We start from the raw sequence: 22,261 nt of genomic DNA on the forward strand, positions 1-22,261 counted from the left end.
GATCAATATTCAATATTTGATGAGACAGTCACTCTAAGCTCGTTGTTTACAAGGGAGGTGATGGAAAAAGTTGCTGATACAACATCAACACAACATTATACATTTTTCTTGAAATGTTTGCCAAATAAATAAATAATCTGTTAAATGTTGAAAAGTAAAAGTAAGGACTTAAAAATAAAATAAAGTATTGATTCAAAAACATTTCATGTGCTTCTGTTTTTCTTTCTTTTTGTCTTCATCTGCTCCCTGTTATTCCTCCCAAGACACAGAACAGCTGCTCAAGGTCATCCTCACAGTCTCCTCCCTTCGTTCTCCTGCCAAAATTCTCCTCTGAAAAAAGGAGAAGACAGAGAGAATTAAAGAGAGACAGGAGTAAAAGTCCTGAGTAAGCGTCGCCTGCTGAGAGAAGTTTTTCTCCTCTATCAATCCTCTGTCGGCGCCTGGCTCCCTCACCTCGTTAGCTAATTGAATAAATGAAAGATTGCTCTGTGCTCATTGGGCACTGCGTGTCCCTTTGGTTTTGTGGGTTTTTTTAAACTTCTCAATGTTCCTTTCTGTCTTTTCTGTTCTCCCCCGCCAATTTTATGTTGAATTCGCATAAAAATAACATTACAGTAGAAGTAATGCGTGTCCATGCTGATCTGTGTATGTGTGTGAGAGAGAGAGTGTGTGTACTCCTGAAGGAACAGGGTTTTTTTTTAATGACACCTCCAGATGTTCTCATGACGAGTGGGGTCGAGAGGGAATGAGGGGCGGAAGAAGAGTATATTTTAGAGAACATTATGAGGAAGAAGGAACCAAGACTGGGCAGGAGAGGTGAGGAGGAGAAAAGAAAAGCAGAAGAACAGGAGCACAGAAAAAGGTGGAAGGAGACTAAAAATAAATTCCTGTTTTATCCTAATTCAAACCTCTCCGGGGAGCATTGAGGGAATCAAGATAACTTCTTTAACTCTAGCTGCAAATGATACTCTGCGTGTGTCTGTGGTGTGTAATGCTTTAACAATAATAAAACAGTACTAAACACTGATGCTGAGAGTCTATTGAAGTGCTCTCACCTCAGTCCTGGACTCCACACTGATTACAACCAGCCACAATAGTGCAGCATAAAGCACTGCCATCCATTAATTTGAATCTTAATGGCGCGTTCACACCAAATGCAAAGGGAATTTTCGCATGTTGTTATTTGGGTAAATTCAGTCCACTGGGACATGAAGAAGTGCTGATAACTGGAAAAAAGTTATAGTGACAGATTTTCACAACTTACCAGAACTTTTCTCCAAAGCTCTTTCCTTTTTCTTGTCTTTCTCTAAAACATAGGTTTCAAACTCTGGCCCGCGGGCCAAATTTGGCCCGTAGCCTAATTACATTTGGCCCGCGAAGCCATACCAAATTACTATTAGAACTGCCCTACTGGTATTATACAGCTAATATATATATAGTTTAGTATTAAGCTTTGCTTGTTCCATATTCAGTTTTCCAGCAAAACTTATTTGAGTCCATAAGAAAAGATTCATTCTCATATCTGGAGGAAGATTTTTTTTTCCAATAAATATTAATGTTAGCCGCGACTTTGTTCCAGTTTTGAATTTTGGCCCACTGTGTATTTGAGTTTGACACTCCTGCTCTAAAAGCACATTTGAACCAAACACCTCCAAATGCCCTCATCCACGGTCTGTGGGAGAATTTCAGCCAGTGGGTTTTTATTTTTATTTTACGATGGGCAATACATGTTAATGATCATCAATATTAAGCAGTAATCAAACATGTAAAGTGTGAAAATGCAATGTTTTACTGAAGCTGCTAATTTTCATCCGTAGTGCCAAGCCACGTCACATAAAACTTTATAATAAGCAAATAAACAAATATAAATGACAAATCAGAGAGCAATGACCTAAAGTCCCTGCAGCCATGTTTTTTTCATACTTTTAAAATAATCTTTGCTGGCTTTTATTTCACATTTCTCTCGTTCCCAGTGAACTGTTGCTCCCTTCCCTATTCTGGTCCACCAATCCCATTTCCCCTGACACATACGGCATCTGCATCCTGCGACATTCAGTTGTGATTTTGGAGGAATCCACTGGAGTACATTTGCAGTGGGTGAAAACCTCTTTCTGTTCCCTCTCCTAACAGAAGAGTGGATGTAAATATTTGTGGGGCCATAAATTGACGATGTTGCCACCTTCCATGGCAAATAAGAAAGAGGACTATTTATACATATGAAGCTCCATTCCTAAACTGAAACACTACAACATCTTAATGTATGTATGAACATTTGGATATATTTTTTTAATTTGTGGTTCTTAGAAACACGACTACATGAAAACTCCACAGCTGACATATTAAATATGTTCTGATGGTCAGGGCAGGCTGTGCTTTTCTATGTTAAGAATAGCTGTAAACAGATTAATTAGTCGTGTGTTAATGACTCAAATTAACACTCTCAGCTCAAATGTCCTTCACTATAATTGGAACATATAGACTACCATCTGCAGTGTTTTATGACAAAGTGAATATTAAAGACTGTTGTAACAATAATTAGGCCATTTTATTTGGGGACTTCAGTTTACATTAGAAATAATAAACTAAAATGAAAAGCATTAAAAAGGGTAACAAGCAACTTTTATTTCCATCAGGTTATTGAAGGATCAACTACAATCTCTCGTTGACTTGGCTTTTACAGTCTGGAAAACGCAATCAATGAAATAAACTGTAGTGATTTTTTTTGCAAAAAGCCTGGATAATAGCTATAATGCTTTCATGTACTTCAGAGAACTATACATAGATTTTTTTTTTTTTTTGAAAAATGAAAAGTAAAACAGGCCAAAAAGACTTTTTACCTTGCTTTAATGGAAATGTACTTTCACTTATAAAACCAAAGGACCATGCTCTAAGGTACCTCTTTAGAATAAAGCACAAAATGGCAGGTTTTTATTTATTATACTGAGAAATAAGGTTGTGAAAGAGCTTGGCAGAATTTATTATTCATGTCAACTGCAAAGCAAAAGGGAAATGCTTAAGAAGTCTGGCAGAATTAACAGGGAAAAACAATTCAATTTATAAATCTATAGAACTAAATACATGCTGGAGATATGGGCTAGACTGGTAATCTGGAACGCTGGGCACTTTCCCGGTGGGCCAACACATTTTTGGGCCAATGGGCCGGCCTGAAGGGTTGCTGCACATCGGCTGTGCAAGCGCTAAAACAGCACATTCATTTATTTTCATAACTGAAGCTGCATTGCCCAGTCAGATCTCTTAACGTGAGTGGGCCTCCCATTACCTCATGCAGCTTGTAGAAAACGTGTGCAGAATTAAAACTGTGCAGAAAAGTACTGGAATCAGTACTCATCACCAGGCAGAATACTTGGTTTAATGTGTTTTGCATGTTTAATTTGTTGCTTTTAGTGGTTTAGGTTTTCTGCTTGTTTTATTTCATTTTTTCTTTGTTTAAAAAATTGATTGGTATGTTTACCCTGGTAGATTTAATTATTGAATAATTCGGCTTTCTGAGTAGCATGACAAAAGGCTGCAAGAACTAACTTGCAGGTTAGGACATTTTGGTGGCTGTAATTTGGAGCTTCAGGCCTGAACTACAAGTAACATAAGAGAGCACAATGGACACCAGAAAGACACCAGAGTGGTATGCCAGAGGATCAGCTGTGCTGCCATGGCTGCCGACTAGAAAAAGCGGTCCAAAGCTTCAGTCAGCTCTTGATTAACCTGTTCTGTCTACTTGCACTGCAACTAGTGTCAGGACAACAAGAGTTGCAAAGGGCCATTCCAGATAATTGGAATACTTTTAAAATATTTTTTTCCAAGGTCGGGTTTGAAAGCATTTAACTGTTTTTGTTGGTTTTTGTCACTTCTTTTTTATTTGAAGGTACTTCTGTTTTAATTGTTTTATTTACTGTGGGGTAAATGAAATACATTTTTTCCTAAAACATACCGAAAATCAGACTGCACTTACACTAGTCACAGATATTTAATCTGTTACAATGATTTTGATGTGTTTTTATTGGACCTGCAATGCCCGTGTTTAATAACCGTGTTGTTTTGTACAGACTGTAGAAATATGGACAAACTAGTCCATGTTTCTATTTCACTACGGAGGTTGAAAAAGATAAAAGCTTACCAGCCTGAAAGTGACATTAATAGGACTGGTGTCCACTCATTTTCCCCCTCTGCTGAAGAGATGATCCACATGTCTTTATTAAGGATTTCAGCAATTCTGAAGTCAAATTAATTAGCAATAATCCTGAAGACTTGCTACAGCAACGTCCAATTTGGTGACATAGCCAATGCAAAACAAATTACATAGTCTTCACTTGTATTTTAATCACATGAATATGGATAATTATCTTCCTTTGTGCAGCACCCTTCACTCAAGAAACCCCCCCCCCCCCCCCCCCCCCCCACTAACTATAGCAAGCACACTTTTATAAAACTGTGTTTAATAGATGTTTCCATTACATTTGTGTGTTCAAAACACATTTATGTATTAGCAAAGTTATGGTATATTATGGGAAACACAGAATAATTTACATGTTGTTTTGTACCACTTTCCAGTCATCCCGATAAGTGACATGGCTGCAAAGGAAGCATTAAGGAATTTAAGCAGAAGTTATTATGGCGGCCATGCTGGTGTGTCTGGGTCACTTCCCTCAATTAGAGAGTTATAAGTGGACTACTCAACCATAAGCCTGGTTTTACACTTGTTTAATCCAGCAAAAAGGAGATAACTAATACTAAATACACAAACTAGTCTGACCACAGTGTGTTCGAGCCACAAAAACATATGCTGCAATGTACTCACACGTTTTCTTACTGACCTCTCAAAGTACTAGTTACATTTGCCCATACATTCATTCATATTGTGCACTTTAAACCAAATCTGCCAGTCTGTACATGTAAATGTGTTGATTTGAGCTGCCCTCAAAAACAGTGTTCCTCTCTGCTGCCATTTTCAACCAACTGTGTCAAAAACATGAATGCAATTCCCTTCCATGATAAAGCAATGCCCTCTACAGGAAAAGCAACAGTACCTCATCCTTCTTTCTGTCCTTCTACTTACAATCCGCTTAGATTTTACACACACACACACACACACACACACACACACACACCTCCGATGTAGATGAATAGAGCCATCATTGCAGCAGAAAACCTGTTTTTTTAATTGCAAATTAGTAGTTTGTGGCTTCAAAAACATTGAGTTACAACAGTGTCCAAAATAGTCAATGTTAATCCTGTTCACATCTTTTAAAGATGGCTTCATTTGCCAACTACCAAGTTACTTCAAGTGTTACAAGAGATGTTAGTCCTAGCAAATGAGCCTGCATACATTTAAATCACCATGCGTTGGCTGTTATTTTCATTAGAGTCTACAATAAAACAGCATCCCCATGATGAGTAATCAGAGTGCGTCCATTCCTCCTGTAATACTCCTGCAGTAATTCCAGGCTGACTGCAGCCACAGAGATGACACCTTAACCCGAGAAGTGACTTGGCAATACAGACAAGACATCAAATGCTTCGAGGCTTTTACCTTGAAGGAAAGAAAACATATTTTGAAAATAACCCTTCACTCTAGTTTCTGCCTCTAAGTGGTAAATGTAAGACCTTTATACGAGTCTCGAGATGGAAATGATTTGCAAAACACATGCTGTTTCTGCTTTCAAATGATGTACTTGAAGTTACAGAGCACCTTAATGGTTTTCGGGAAATGCCACTTTTGTGTTGGAGTGCTGTGAAATGTGTACGCGCTTCTTGTTAAAGGATAACCTTCTCTCCTCGCCTCCTCTCTCCTGCGCATTAGAGGAAAAATGTGTGTTGCCTATAGCTGTGTCGGCACATCGGGGGAATGTCGCACGCATGTGTGTGTGAGAGTCTGCTCTGATAGCGTGTCAGACTGAATTAGCCTCCGTTTGGCGTGAGCCTGGCACACACTGCTGCCTGCCCTCTGCCCACCACCCCACATATGTGGCCCAGATTAGAATTAATAACCAGCACTGCCAATCATGCTTTAATCACAATAGCTTTGCATTTAGGGGGCAGTGGGAGGTCACAGACATCTGGGCTTTAGGATGGCCAATCTGGAGCAGCTAATAAGGCAAGTTTGCACAAGTGTGTGTGTCGGTGCACCCCTGATGGACTCATTTTGAGTGTTGGTGGTGGCAGCTGCTCAGGTGAGCCCCAGAGACTGACAGGGGGACTGCAGGGTGTTTTAAAGTGCAGAACCAAAAAAAACAAAACACCACACCAGCTGGAAAATACAAGACAGATTAGTGTATAAACTTTATGTTTTTGTCTATCTGAATGGATCAGTATTATGAGTAATATGTGGACCAATGACAGGACATCAGTTACTGCAAAAAAACAGCATTGTTATTAGCAGCCAGTAATATTATGTACATACAGCATTCTCAAGTCCAAATGTCATGGGAGGTATTTCACTTCAGACATTATTTAATTGACCTTTCCTAGATGATGGTCCTTCCAAGGAGGAGGATAGCATCTGGGAGCAGACAGGTAATCTGTACAGATGGAAGGATTTAGAACACTTAAGGCCCATCAGTGGCCAGGAAGTTTCTTCAAAACAGCTTCTTGAAAAAGCACTACATACCATAAACTGTATGTAAAGATTGTTGTAGCCCCTATGGCACAACCCTCTATTTTCAGACTCAGACTTCAAAGCGTTAGTGACAGAGTTTTGACCAGTATTATGGGGTTGTGGAGCCAGTAGATGAGATTTAGATTAGTGGGGGCAGTGCAAATTATCAGGTAATCCTAATATCAGCAAGCTGAACTCATAAACTGTATGGATAGCAAAAAAATGCTATGCCAACTCCACTCAGTGGTCAATGTTGGAATAACTCCTGAAAACAAAGTGAATATCGGGGCCAATTGCACAAATTCATGAGCCAAGCTTCGTATAACAGAACCAAGTCGGTGAATATTTTAATTTGGATGTACAGTTTTGACATTTTCATTTTACTGTATTGAAGTTTTGTTTGATGCTTGAAAAGTTCTGTGGTGGATGGATAACAAAAGATCACTGTTCATCACCCATTTCCACTAAACAGATGGCACAGGTTTGCTCACTTCACTGTTATTTTGTATTAATGACACAGAGACCATCTCCCAACCTGGTAACACAAATCAACTCTTTACCCGGTAGGTTTAAATGGGGTTTTTTTGTTTGTTTTTAAAAAAAAAAAAAAAAAATCGTGAACAGTGCAATAAAAGTGATTCACGGTTAGTCACGCATATACCACCAATGTTTCACCTCAATATACAGCTATAGAGCAGTATATGAAGGTGTGGCTCTAAAGCCATTTACAGATTCTTTGTAAGAAAACTGAAGAACGTCATGAAGAACTTCACATGTATAAATCTGACTTTTTCTGAATACCGTAGACCTGCCATCAGCTGCACACTTTTGACCACATTCATGTTACTTCATGACGTTTGTGTATGAAGGGACGATATGTGTGCATAATAAAAGGGCCTCATAGATTGCTCAGTCTCAGGCTACACTAATATGGGTCATAACTAAAACTGGTTGTGCCACCACTGACAACAACTTCAATCAAGTATTTGTAATAACTAAGAGCTACAAATGAGAGAAAGAGGAAATATGAAGAAAATTATGTCATGAATGAATGAAAAATAGTTTGGTCTTCGGAGTATTCAAGGTGTCCCAAAGTTTTCCACTCGAAATTTGATTAGTCTGGCACCGTGAGTGCACAGAACACGTAGTCATTTTAATTTGGCTCAAAGAAAAACCTTGCAGAACGTCTTGAGAGCATTTTTGATATTTTCCCCCACCCCCTCAATACAATTACTGCCAGTGTAAATAAAAGGTAAGGTGTACTTTATTTTAATCAGCCATTATGGTACCAAGTGCTGAGGAAATGAAGTGTTTCAGGTTCTTCTGCACTCCCACAGTGACAAAATAAAAATACAGATTAATAGTAGTTAAGTATAACCTAACGGGAAACCATAATTTCTTCACCTGAACCAAGTTTATTTAGGTACATTTAGTTTACTTTTTTATTTTTTTAAACAAATTTACCCCTCTCTCCCCCCCAACTTCAGAAACATACATCAATATTTAAAAAGTGAAATATTAACTCAGAAATACTAACATTAAACAACAATAGCCAAGATTGCATAACACAGATTGACTGATCAAGGCAAAACAGATAAAACTGCAACATTTGTTGCCATGGTAACATTTAGTTCAGGCAGTTGTTAGCTAAACAATATGCATCAAAGGACACATACTAGCTTTGTGTCAGTCAGGGTAAAATTCCAAAATAGGATTTTAAGGTGATTTCTTGATCATCTTAAATATTCCGTGGAACACAGCATCAAGCAGCACAATCCACAACATCACTGCTTACGTTATTGCTACTAAGCTGATCATGAGCTTCTTGGAGTCTTTGTTTCTGGACACTATGACGAACTCCATAGCCAAAGTATACAATCAGACCTGAGAAAAGGGGATAGCATGCCATGAACTTACTGTCTTTATTCCTTAATACATCTATATGCTCTCTACAATGATGCAAACCTGGAAGAATAAAAGCATTTGATAGCAATCCTAGTTACCTGAAATGGCTGAAAATGCACGCTCTTACCAATTGCCATCCAAACAGCATAGCTGACCCAGGTTTCTCCTTCCAGCTGAACCATTAAGTAGGTATTAATGAAGACACTTAAAACTGGAATTACAGGTACACAGGGAACCTGCAGAAGGATATAAACCCATAACTGATTTATGTATGTCATTTTGACTTTAGAAGTTACACTTTTTCATTGTTTTTCCTAAGTAAAATGTGCCAAGTGTTTTCTTTTTTAAGCTGGGACAGACAGTACCAGTACTCTCCTTACTATTCCTTCTTTTTGGAGTTTAACAAGAAGAAGAAAAAAATGTCAGCCAGCATTTGCCCACTGGTTGCCCTCCCTTTAGTAAACATGCCTTACATTTATTTGCTATAAACTTTCTGTGCCCTACAGACCCTTAGTGAGGCCCAGCAACTGACCCCCAAATAAGCTGTATTCAATGAAAATCAATAGAAGCAGACTTTCAAGAAGCATGAAATACTACATTTGGAACCAAGCGCCCAACACCATCAGCTTTACCATGAAAGAAGCTTTAGTCCTGCTCTGTGGCTGCCTCCAGATGATAACAACGGCAAGGACCAATGTCAGCACGAGGACAGAGACGAGGAGCACGCTCCATAGTTCCCGTCTGCTGAGTGAGTACAAGGCCTCAGACAGGAGCACGGTTAAAACGATTACCAGGAACACTGGGGAGAGGTCGGAGCTGTCAGAAAACATTAATACTAGAATTTTGTTTCATTTCTGCATTCTTAATAGCAAAAATATTTTTAATGAATAGTGTTAGCAGTATCTGCTCAAGATACAAAGTATCAAAGTGAAGCAGCTGTCAGGAGCCTCAGCAAATCAGGTGGTGTGTGTGTGTGTGTGTGTGGGGGGGGGGGTGATAAAGGATGACTCACAGATAATGATGGTGAGAATGGTGACATTTTTAGAGGTGCGGTGGGTAGCTCGAAATGGAGGCCTGAGCACATCCCTTATTGAGAATGGCTCCAGTCTGAGGACAAAACCAGCATTATCTTTGTACCTGAAACAAAACAAAACAAAGACAAAAAAAAAAAAAAACAGTCAGGCTTACATCTAATCTGGAACTCTTGTTTGACCAAGTCATTTGCAGTAGAACATACACATGTCAAATGTTTAAAACAGACATTTTACCTTTTCATGAAGAAAAAAAAAAAGGCTTATTTTGAATTTGACAGCAGCAACACCTCAAGATTCGGGACAATGCTGTGTTTACAACAGTACACAGTTGTAAACAGAGCATTTGGGAAAACACCTGGGAATTATAGATAACAGTTGCTGGACTTTTGGAAGAGGAATATTGTCACATTCTTGTATTTTTAATGTCAAAGTTGACTGCATGGTGGGCATTTCAGCACACTAGTACTATGAATCTGTGTTGTTGCAATAGCTGCAGTTAAGCATCATCTTGATTAAAAATACAACATCTTGCTGAAAAGCATGTGTCGTGCTCAAAAACAAACAAAAAAAGCTGTACATACACTCATAATGAGTGTATCTTGTTAATCTGGGGATATTAATCAGTTACTTTCAACGGCTCTCTCTTCAGGATAGAATGATTGTACAACATGCATATATAATCAAATGATTGGGATGAATAAAATACCATAAACCATTAAATATCAGTGTATACATTTTATAGGTTATCTGTGTTTTAATGTGATTAAAATAAAGGTGTATTAGATTTGCAAATCATTAGTACCATGAAGTTCTGCCTAAAGTTTGTGAGCTTACTTCAATTCATTTGCATATATGTACTTAGCATTTCGTCCCAATGCTATTTTGCACTAAGTTTAAAGTTTGCATTGTATAAATGCTGTAAATGTTCTTCCAGTGATGTAGGATACATCATCTATTCACTACTTAAACTCAAGACTATAAGTCAAAACAGTAGTTGATCCATTCTAAAGATATTGGACAGGATGGGCTTTGGGTGCATAAAAGCACTATCCATCCATCCACCCATTCGCTTCCGCTTATCCTTTTCAGGGTCACGGGGGGCGCTGGAGCCTATCCCAGCTGTCATAGGGCGAGGGGCGGGGTACACCCTGGACAGGTCGCCAGTCTGTCGCAGGGCCAACACACAGGAACAGACAACCATTCACTCCCACGTTCACACCTATGGGCAATTTAGATTTTTCAGTTAACCTGGGGATAAAAGCACTATGCATGTACAAATTGATTTGCAATCTTTATTCTACTGGCTAGTTGTTGTTTTTTTTTTTTACAAGAATATATTGTTTTTTTTAGTGAACAGTAGCGTATGTTAATTTGTTAGGCTGAATACTTACCTTAATATAAGAAGGCATACTGCAACAAGAGTGTATGCAAAAATGGTCCCAATAGAGCTCATGTCCACCAGTGCCTTGAGGTCAAATAAAAGGACCATGAAAGCTGCAAAAAGATCAACATACACCCAACTACAGATGACACAAAAGTCTACAATTTAACACTTATTAAAAATGTTTAGACACTAATTTGCTTTGACATTTTGTCAAGGAGCAACAGAAAGACCCTGTGTGCAGAACTAGAGGCATCAATGACAACTACAACATTAAATAAGATAAAGCCTCAAATGAGTAAAGCAGAAGAGGGTGTAAAGCAGCTTTACAAATTCAGAAAAAGTGAGAAGGTGACAGAAAATCTATGTTAGTCCCAAAAGTTTGATTCTGTCCATCTGGACGTAGCGTTTTCAGTGGGAGATTTATTTACCTGGACAATTGAGCATGCATCAAGACACTATGTTAGATTTACTGGTTGGAACCATTTGAATGCTTATGTCAGTAGCCTCCACCTACAAAATAATTCCAGTTTTAGGTGTTGACATATTGTTGCCCCTCTGCTGAACCTGTTTTTGATTTTGTGAACACCAAAAAAGTTGAAATTGGTTAATAACCTATTTCCTAGGGGTTAAAAAGAGCTGCCTTACCAGCCACAGCTCCTGAGGTCAATGTAGCCAAGACAGGACTTTGTCTGGAACTCATGTAGCTGAGTGGCTTGAAGAGCAGGCCGTCTCTGGCCATAGCATACAGCACCCGTGGCATTGGCAACATCACTCCCAGCAAACTGTGAATGACGTATCAACTGTATTTTAAACGTGAAATTACAGGTACAGCAAGTTGCACATCACAGACTTCACAGATGAGCCATAACTACATCAAAGAATGAGATGTAGTTTTATATGCCATTTATTTGGCTTTGGTAGCACAAACACATACAGGATAGACAAGCAAAGCCACTTTCAACAAGAGCTGAACTATGATTTCTGACAATAGGGAGAGCTTCTTTCTACTATTCTTTTTACTTTGGTGCCTATAAGATGGTTACAAATAATTAATATCAACTTAGTAGCTGAAAGGTGCCAAAAACTGCTGTTTCAAAAGCACTGCATTGCCCATACACTCCCATGTTAAAATGGCCAGCTTATTAGCATTAGAAACATGGATAGAGCTAGATATATTTTTAAAGAACAACAAAAAAACCCAAAAAACAGTACTGGACTCTGGATATTTTCCATCATCATGTTGTACTGAGGTTGAATTGTTTTCATTTTAAACAACTAATAAGCCAAATAATGGCTTATTTGATTATGTTCATGGAGCTGCAGCCTTAAGCAGTTTGCTATTCCTCTGGTAACTCCAGTCATTGAAATGGACTTAGCAGGTAGTTGTGGCATTTGTGCATGTGAATGAATTAACATGCATCTTGTTCGACAACTTCTCCAGTTTCTGTGATTTAAATTCTAGTATTTAAACAGTCCATTACTTAGCGCTATTTAATATATATGTGTGTGTATAGAACAGGGGTGTCAAACTCAAATACACAGTGGGCCAAAATTCAAAACTGGAACAAAATCGCGGGCTAACATTAATATTTATTGAAATATATTTATTCCTCCAGATATAAGAATGAATCTTTTCTTATGGACTCAAACACGTTTTGCTGAAAAACTGAATATGGAACAAGCAAAGCTTAATACTAAACGATATATATATTAGCTGTATAATACCAGTAGGCCAGCTCTAATAGTAATTTGGTATGGCTTTGCGGGCCAGAGTTTGACACCTATAGTCTAGAACTTGGCATACTATGTATTTACTTTCATATACGATATATACTACACCAAATCTCTGTATAGCTCACAAGGCAATATATTAATCATGATTAGTACTAGTCAGCCTGAGCAAATGGGGTCAAGTATCCCACTGCTTTGAAGTCATCACAGGCTACATCATAACAAATTGTCCTTGCTGCTTTTAGAAAAATGGTCAAATTACAACACCCCCTGATGCCAGCGAGGGGCAAATAACCTTTTTGGTTTTTTTCTTCAGGCAAATCAGGCAATTGTGCATGACAATTTAATAAAAAGAAAAGATTTCTGTAGTACTAAAGTAAATTTAAGCATGCAGTTTTAACAACTGTGTAAATGAATCTAGCAATTGGAACTGACTCAGTGTTTTACAGATCATTACCTTGTTGACAGTGCACAAAGGGATCCTACAGCAACAGCATACTTTGCAGGCTCCCAGCCAATGTACTCAAAGGCCACAGGTAATGGACTGTGAGCGTCAAGCAGATAGTAGGGCATCATAAGTGTCAGGGAAGCCGACACGCCAAAAAAAGCCACGAAGCAAATAAGCAGGGATACCACAATCCCAAGAGGTATGGCTTTCTGTGGGTTCTGCACCTCCTCTCCTAGAAAAGCAGATGAATTAGACGTACACTTCCTGATTCAGCAAACAATCGAATAATGAAATGATCTACACACAGATGAGCCAAAACAATCAAATAAACAGAACAGCAGATTATTTTGCAACAAAAGCACAAACACTATACTGACAAAAGTACTGAGTCACTTGCACATTACACCTACAGGAAATTTATGACATCCTATTCTAGGCCTACAGGCATTAATATAGAGTTGGTCTCCTAAAACGGCGCCGCAACAGAGACGGGCCTTTTCCAAACTGTTCCCACAAAGACTTCCCTTCCCTGGAACTAAGGGGCCCGGGCCAACCACAAACAGTCAGTCTTATAGCTTTATCCAACCTCCAAAACTTAGTTAGTACAATGGAGGCAACATTCTCCTGGCAGTCACCAAAACTAGATTTGTCCATGAGATTTCCAGATAGAAAAGTGTGTGGAGTGATTTTTATTATAATTTTATTTTATTATATATTATTCTTGTTGAATGTTGAAGCTCTACTTAAGATCCAACCATGGAAAATACGATTTTCAAGTGGTCTTAAACTTTTGCTAGGGATTTGTATTTATTTATTTATTTTAATATACATATGTGTAAATGGTAAATGGCCTGTATTTATATAGCGCTTTACTAGTCCCCAAGGACCCCAAAGCACTTTACACATCCAGTCATCCACCCACTCACACACACATTCACACACTGGTAATGGCAAGCTACATTGTAGCCACAGCCACCCTGGGGCGTACTGACAGAGGCGAGGCTGCCGGACACTGGCGCCACCAGGCCCTCTGACCATCACCAGTAGAAACGGGTGAAGTGTCTTGCCCAAGGACACATCGACCGAGACTGTCCAAGCCGGGGCTCGAACCGGCAACCTTCCGATTACAAGACAAACTCCCAACTCTTGAGCCAAGAGTTGGGAGTTGCACAATAGCTGTGTTTTGATATCCATCTCTCTATTGTAGTTCTATTTCATCCAGTGCTATTCTCATTGAGATAGGATTTACGATCATCTCACAAATGCCATCAAAGCACAGCTTTCTCCCCGTCTGTCTCCCATACGGAACCATTTTAAAACAGCTCATAGGGTAAAAAGTGGTGTCTTTACACTGCAACCACATCACTATTATTAACTCTACAAACATGCAAATTGAGTATTCTGTAGACTGCAAGTTGCTTCTGCTCACAGTGAATTTTCCCAACACGACTTATAGTTTTCTCTTGGAAAGCATTTATTTCAGAACTTAAAGGCTGTTTTCTTTCCTTTGCTTCAACAACATATATCCTGATGTTTTCTGAAAATTCACCAGGTAGAAGAATAGGCATACTCAAAATTTACTCAGAAATTTTCTGCCAATTTGTAGCTAAGTTACTGTGGTTGTACTTTGTAATGCCACTTACATTTGAATGTGGAATATCCTGGATGGAAGAAATTTCACAAACTAAACTGAATAATTAAGAGATGTGACCCAGTACTTTTGTCCACATAGTGCATTACAGACTGGAATATAATAAATGACCTCATAGGGCAAAATGTTTGTGGCCAGATGAAAGGTAACAAAGTTAATCCTACTCAAGAGTACCAGTAGCAACAATGCAGTCAAATCCAAAGAAAGCATAGAAACAGGTTGCTGCCCCGGCCAAAGTTCCATCAAAACCAAAGGGGAAAAAGCCGCCAACACCAAAGTCAACAGTTTCATTCGGCTCAAGTTTCCTGCACAAAAGCAACAGTAGTTTCATGACATGATATCACAACGGAAATATCCACATTAATGATTTACATACTATCAGACAAATTGGTTTTCTGCTTGTATAAAAGTTATACATATGACTGAGAATTTGAGAAATCTTAAATATACCATGAAACTATAAAGAGCACAAAGAGGGGAGAAAAAGTTGTGAATGAAATAAATCGGATTGTCTATTTAGATCAAGTCTCCTCACCATTTGGGATAAGCATTCTAACGTGGTGGCAGGCAGCTATGAATATACAGTACTGTGTAAAAGTCTCCATTACCCCATTCAACCAACCTCTTCTTTCTAAGCTCTTTAGATCTCCATTACCCCTCATTTCTTTATACTTTGCTCCCAAAGTAAGACTGGCCATCTTGTTTTTGTTTAAAGAAATAGTTCTCCTGTCTTCTTGAAGGTCTTTCAAAGTTTTTCTTTGGACACTGGTTGCTTTTTCAATAATTCCTGTCTACTCCTCGTACCTGATTATCTTCAGAGTTTTGTTGATCACTTAACACAAACCTATGAATCATCCAAGTGTGCAAAGGGCATGCAAGGAATGAACCAGAGCCAATGTTAAACTCCAGTATGCAAAAAATAAATACACAATAGAGGAAACTGGAGAACTTGAGGAACAAGGAAGAATTGGCAAGCCTAAACTATCAAACAAATTTAATATTTAACAAATATTTTATTTTAAGGGAAAAATGCCATCTAACTAAGCCTATGAGAAAAGTGTGTAGTAACTAGTCTTGCAAGAGCTCCAAGAGTTTTGAAAAAATATTCTGTGGACTAACAAGATAGAAATTACAAAATCTGTGGGCTCTTTTAAAACTTTGGCATGACATTAAATCAGGCAGTTCATGCTTGGAAACCCTGTGTGAAGGCTGAATTAAGTTCTGCAAAGGAAAGTCGGCTGAAATTCTTCCACAGATCAAGACAGATCACCGCTTATTGTAAAAACTTGATTGTAGTACATATTGTCCCTGTTATCTTTCTCTAATATCAAAATTTGTTTGATGATCTGAAACATGCTGGTGTGACAAACATGAAACCACGAAGGGGGTAAATACTTTTTCACAGTACTGTGTCCAGCATAGTAAAAATTTCCAAATATAAACTGAAACCTAAATCTGACTTTTGCAGTACACGAAAAAAATAAATCTATCAGAATGTGAATGAAAATGACAATTAGCATAAATAAAACTTACATAATTTCCCAAGTTGCATTTAGAACTGTCTTTTTACTGATGTGCCAGTTTTTGAGATCTCCTTTTATAAAGCCAGAAGTGATGATAAAAATCAACACAGACACATTTACTGCTGTAAAAACAGTATTCACGATTGCAGACTCCTTCAGACCAAATGCAAGCACCCCTGAAAACAGAGGGAAAGATATAAACAGATGTACTTTACCTTTAAGAATGTTTTTCCATCTATGATACAAATAATACTTCATGTCAAAATTGCAAATGTCACCAGCAAGCAACATAATCAGCGCAGCAGCAAAGAAGTCTGGGTATTCAGCCAAGCCAGGTGAGTCCATTGGTGTATGTTCCCCTAGATGCTTAGCCATAACATTGTGTATCAGGTCATCAAATGCTCCAGTCCAGGCTTTGGCTATACTAGATGTTTCTAAGGAGAAGTTTAAAAAACAAGGCATGGAAGAAAACTCCATTAATTGTTATTGTAGGGTCTTTACCAATATAAAATGCCTTAATGTGATTTTGTGATTTGACACTATACAAATAAAACTGAATAAAATCAGCTTTTACAAAACATTTAAGACTAAGGCTCTTCATGTGTAAAGAAGTAAATATCAAATATTTTATATTAAATATGATCAAATTCCCTACAAATAGAATCAAATAAAAATAAATAATCCGTTCAGGCAGTGTCAGCTTTAACATTTGTGTCTGTTTTTTCACACTTTCTACAATAAACTACATCACTTGGCATACTGCATTCATGTATTTTGTCAAATACATGGTAAAGACGTATAGTGCCCCCTGAATTCCACTTACCAATGACATAGGACAGCAGCAGATTCCAGCCAGTCACAAATGCCCACACCTCTCCTATAGTCACATAGCTGTAAAGGTAGGCCGAGCCCATCTTTGGCACACGAGCACCAAGCTCAGCGTAGCACAACCCTGCAAAGACTGAAGCCACTGCAGCAACCAGGAAAGAGATGATGATGCTAGGACCAGCCACTTCCCTCGCCACCTCCCCTGAGAGCACGTAAACCCCTGCTCCAAGCGTGCCGCCAACACCCAGGCCAATCAGATCCAGGCTGGTCAAGCGTCGGCAGAAGTTGGACTGCTCACCTGCTGGCTCCAAAGGCTTCTTACGGGCCAGGGAACGGATGAACGCTAACACAGAACATATTCTGAAATCAGTAGTACTGGGATTTAACAAAACAACCAACACCAGTGAAGGATTCAATTATTTTGTGGCCTCTCTGTGCCTGACTTTTTCTGGCTTGAAGTTATAATGAAAAGGCCAAAACAAACATTACCTGCTACTCATTTCACAGGTGCTCAGATCTGCTTCTGCTGTGTGGACTAGAAGAGGAGAGAAGAAGAAAAATCCCTTCTCTTTCCAGCTAACAGCCCCGGCAGCCTGCTGCAGCGGCACACCTGATATCAATTTAGCTAACCGGCATGATGATGTTCAGGCCTCCTGTCTCACTGCTTCTATCAATGAATTGTCAACAGCATGAGGTATATATGCTGCATGTGATGGAAATACTTTAATATGCCTTGCACAGATAGAAATAAGAATTTAATACTGTTTCTATTTCACAGTAGAGTGTAGATAATGCTGTTTCCAGAAACTGGGAATTGTTTGTAGTGAACAGACACATTCCAGAAAGCCCCAAATGTGGCAGCTAACCAAATATCTCTTGGCCTTCTCTTCAATATGTCTCACAGGGTTATATGACATGTTGGATGGTTTTTAATTTCCAGCATTGAACTATTCAATCAGAATTTATCTCTGATTTTCAAGCTGCTGGCAAAATCACAGTGTCCAAGCCTGAGCGGAGTTGGAGCCATGTTTTCCTGAGCCCATATAAACAGGTTAGCTACATAAATCCCCCAAAGTTTTTTGCTTCTGGTAATTCATCAGCTCTTGGAAATCATGTTGACATTTCCACTTCTCCAGCTGTGGCCCAGCAGCTTATGGCAGCTTTTTCCAGGATCCAGAAACTTTAGACTAAAAACTAAGACTGGGTAACTGTACAAGTGCTGAATTGTGCTGGATCCATTTCAAGATGCAAATACTTTCATTGTTGTCATTGTTTTTTTTCCCCTTTAAATCAGATGATTCATGAATGGTATCATCAGCAGCCTTAAATCCACCTTCAGTATAAAAGCTATGGCCTAAATCTATAACTAGCTACAGTGTCACAATGTCACTGTGATATTAATCTAGTAAAACATTTGTTTTCAGACTTACAGCACTGCTACCACGAGGCCATTAATCTAAGGTCCATTAAGGGTCAGCATCAGCTTTCTATCATTAATCATATGTTAAGTTCTTCTCACTAATTAATAAGTGGATGCTGTGACATGGTTCAAGCAGAATACATCTTTGTTGTCAGTCAGCCGTTTAGCTTAGCTGGTGTCCACATTTAGTAAAACTCTAAAGAAGGAGTCTGATATGAGTCTGAGGCTGTATCCCAATTTAGGGTCTGGAGCCTTAAAGGCCGCATTTTAAGGCCGATTACGTCACAGCGACGCGACGAAGGCTGTCCCAATTCAAAGGCTGCCGAAATGCGGCCCTCAAATGCATCCTTCATTTCCCTGAATTTTAAGGACATGGCAGTGTAGACTTCGTGGCCCAACATATCCCAGAATGCATAGCGCGGCGGTGGGTGTGGATAATTTTGCCGAAAAAAAAACGGGTGGATGAAGGGCGCCCGAAGAGTAAACTTTAAGTAAGTACTGAATATTATGTCACTTATTTATGTTCAAATGTTTAATAACGAAGAACATTAAAACATTCCTGTTGGCCACATGTCGGCAAAGTTATGTGACATTAGTGACGTTTGTACTAACTTGGTTTTAAAGCCTTTACTTTAAAATATACGCCGTTTAATAGCTGAGCTTAATCTTACAGAGAATGATCAAAGCTCATGTAGAAACAAACAAACAAATGAACAAAAGATTTTCTCCTTCATTTCTGTCAAACAAAGCTGTATGAAACGTTTCCAGCTGTTAGTATCATGGTTGCTAGGCAACCTGGGCAGCGCGAGGAGGCTAGACCGTTCCATTTTACAAGCCTCGCACTTCCGGCCTTAAAGGTCCTTAAGTACGCGGCCCATGTGGACCGTTAAGGCTGCGTACTTTAAGGCTGCAGACCCTGAATTGGGATACAGCCAGTGACGCTCACTTCTGTCCACTAGCAGCAATACTGAGGTCAGTTGTTATTATATACTGAACTTTTCTGTTGATAATCACTGCTGTTTGCCCATGTAGGTGAAACTTTCTTTGAACTGGCTCTTAGTCGTAAATGAACTCCCATACAATGTGAGAATTCAATCAAATTGTTTATCAGGGGAAAAGTGTGAGTTTTTTTTTTTAGGACACTGGAGCCTAACATTAACTGGTTTAATCTTAGCTCATTTCCAAGCTAACATAAGAAGAAAAACATACTGAGAAAGAGATCACCAAAATATACATGTACAAATGTTAAATGGTCATATATAGTGAGAAAGAGCTATTTGAGACCTTTAAATTAAAACTAATGTATAAAGTGCGGCCAGTCTCTAGCCAGTTATGTAAAATGTAAAAAGGCGGAGCGGCGATGCCCATCTCAGCCAGTGTATTCCAGATGGTGGGGCAAGATGGCAGCTTCCACAACATGACACCAGCTCCTATGTATTTTTAATAGATAAATGATAAGTTTATGACAATGTATCAATTTGTTGGAACACATGAATTGTGTATTTAGAAGTACAACAATAAAATGTGTTTTATCAAATCATCTAAAAAAAAAATGACTTACTGTACCTTTTATGGACATGACTTTCAAAATGATTCTTTAACCCTAAAAGGGGTGGCTGTGGCTGAGGAGGTGGAGTAGGTCATCTACTAATCAGAAGGTTTTTGGGTTGATCCATGACTGCTCCAGACTGCATGCTAAATGTCCTTGGGCAAGACATTATCCCTAAGTTTCTCTCTGATGTATTCATCAGTATGAAAGGGCTTCTATGAACAGGTGTGAATGAGTCAATGAGGCAACCTGTATAGAGCGCTTTGAATGTTCAGGTAGAGTAGAAAAGCACCAAATAAAGTTGGTAAAAATAAAAATTCTCTATGTTGACTTCTTTAAAACCTCAAACTCACCTTGGAGCAGGTTGCCTTATTAATGCTAAAAACCCAGAATGCAAACTGACCTTACTGCTTCCTTTAAGCATCTAGAAGCTGCTTGACACCTTTACAGATCAATCTATAGCTTTGAAAACTGTCTACAATATTCCTTTACAAGTTTACATATTGTAATTTTGCTGTTTTTAATTCATCTTTCCATCTGATAGAAGAATCCCTCCCTATTATGATTTCAGTTTCATCACTGGATGAAGCTACAAACATTTAAATTCATGCCACCAGCATTCTCTATATCCAAACAATTCCCTAACATCTATATTAAGCTTGTCAAATGTCTTTCTCATCAGTTCTTTGACAACAACATAATAACTTTAAGGTTCATCTAGTCCGTAATACCTGGTAATGTCACAAGATGGCAGCAAAAGTATTCAGAAAAGATCCTAAACTGCTCGGTCCCTCTCTGGCTTTCTAGTTGATGACATAAGCCCTTTGTCAATGAAAAGGAGGGAATTCTGTTTGAAATCCAGGAAGATGGAGAAGATTGGCACCCTAACACCTTCAGTCTGTCAGGTACAGAGTGATGGAATTTGATGGAATATCCTTTATTTGTTCAAATAATGAAGTGTTTATAATTTAGTGAATTCAGTGTCTGTATCATAATGATCGCCTTTTAAAACACTGGACTCTTTTCCTTCATGTCTTGCTGTAGGCTGTGTGAGGGATGTCTTTGCTCTGCAGCTTTAATAATTCAGCCTGCAAAATTAACATGCACACTGTGACAGTAGAAATGCCTCTAAATAAATTCACTCACTCTGCACAGCCCCACCTCCAACATGTGTGTGTGTTAGTAGCTGTGGTGATGGCAGGCAGCCAGCAGTGTTTTTGTGTGTGCGCTTGTATGTGTCAGGACTGCTCTAAAGTTGTTCTCTGCACTCAGTTAGCTCTATTGTAATGGAGCGGTAATTGTTACGAGGGCACTTTCTCAGAGTAGAAATCAATGCTTTTTCTCATTGCTCTCCCCACACTGTTCATAATGACACCTTTGTGGTGGGATTGTATATATCTGTGTGTCTAGTGGCAGATCAGACCTACCAGAGGTATTTTCGATTATTTGACAAATGGGTTGTTGGGAGGCTGGGCCAGTCAGTCAGTTAATATGTCACACTCTTAGCAAATCACATGCCAATAAAACAATGACCAATAAGAGCAGAAAATAACAAAATTAAAGAAAAATTATGAAATTTATAGCAACACAAACAAAATTATTTAGACACCGCTATCATATTAACAAGTAAAAAACTCCCAAAACGCTTGCCTGGGGAAAGATACATTTCTAAGGAAGATTTCAACAAGAGAGCGCTTTTGCTTTTGAGTGTCTTACAAATAAATCAAACAATATGCATTAATACAATGACAATTATAGAAAAAAAATACACAGTGATTAGAAGAGAAAACATAGTCATTTAGACACCACTATCAGAATAGTGTGTACACACACCACAACAAATGAGCAGAGCTATAGCACCTTCCCCCTGCATATCAAATCTTAGGTCACTTCTGGAGCATTTTTAAAGAATGAACTTGAGTAGACAAAGCCCTGAGAATCCTGCCCCAACAGAGAAGCAATGCCATGTAATTCTTCTATACCAAATAAATATAAACATCACTATTAAACAGAAATATTACCAAAGTGTGTGCAGAAGCCATGAGTTTAAAACAGTATTAATCACAGTAATGATCCAAATTCCTAATCCAACCCACCTAACTCTGCTTCTCTTGAGTAACATGTCTATATAAATCATTCAAAAATCAAAATGTTATGGCAGCAGTGTGTGGTTTGTTG

At 38.6% G+C, this 22,261-nt stretch overlaps 1 protein-coding gene across 1 annotated transcript; it reads right to left on the reverse strand.

The window, feature by feature from the left end:
- Nucleotides 1-249: 249 nt before the first annotated feature.
- Nucleotides 250-17,614, reverse strand: LOC102780379 (cationic amino acid transporter 2-like). The gene is made up of 13 exons (XM_087849805.1): nucleotides 17,604-17,614; nucleotides 17,110-17,474; nucleotides 16,565-16,720; nucleotides 16,297-16,462; nucleotides 14,938-15,068; nucleotides 13,122-13,344; nucleotides 11,579-11,715; nucleotides 10,941-11,043; nucleotides 9,528-9,652; nucleotides 9,148-9,314; nucleotides 8,643-8,751; nucleotides 8,406-8,494; nucleotides 250-330 (listed from the first exon to the last, which is right to left on the reverse strand). Exons 1-13 carry the CDS (start codon nucleotides 17,612-17,614, stop codon nucleotides 250-252), a joined length of 1,863 nt encoding a protein of 620 aa, XP_087705931.1.
- Between the last annotated feature and the right edge of the window lie 4,647 nt (nucleotides 17,615-22,261).

The sequence above is a fragment of the Neolamprologus brichardi genome, chromosome 13, assembly GCF_056152115.1.
Source record: "Neolamprologus brichardi isolate AB-2024 chromosome 13, ASM5615211v1, whole genome shotgun sequence".
NCBI classification, from domain to species: Eukaryota; Metazoa; Chordata; class Actinopteri; order Cichliformes; family Cichlidae; genus Neolamprologus; species Neolamprologus brichardi.

What these genes read in the sequence shown, in the direction of transcription:
- LOC102780379 (XM_087849805.1), bottom strand. An exon ending in TGCTGTTTGGATGGCAATTG is followed by an intron (nt 8,495 to 8,642) that starts GTAAGAGCGTGC and finishes CCCTTTTCTCAG; the next exon opens with GTCTGATTGTATACTTTGGC. An exon ending in ATCAGCTTAGTAGCAATAAC is followed by an intron (nt 331 to 8,405) that starts GTAAGCAGTGAT and finishes TCCTTTTTTCAG; the next exon opens with AGGAGAATTTTGGCAGGAGA.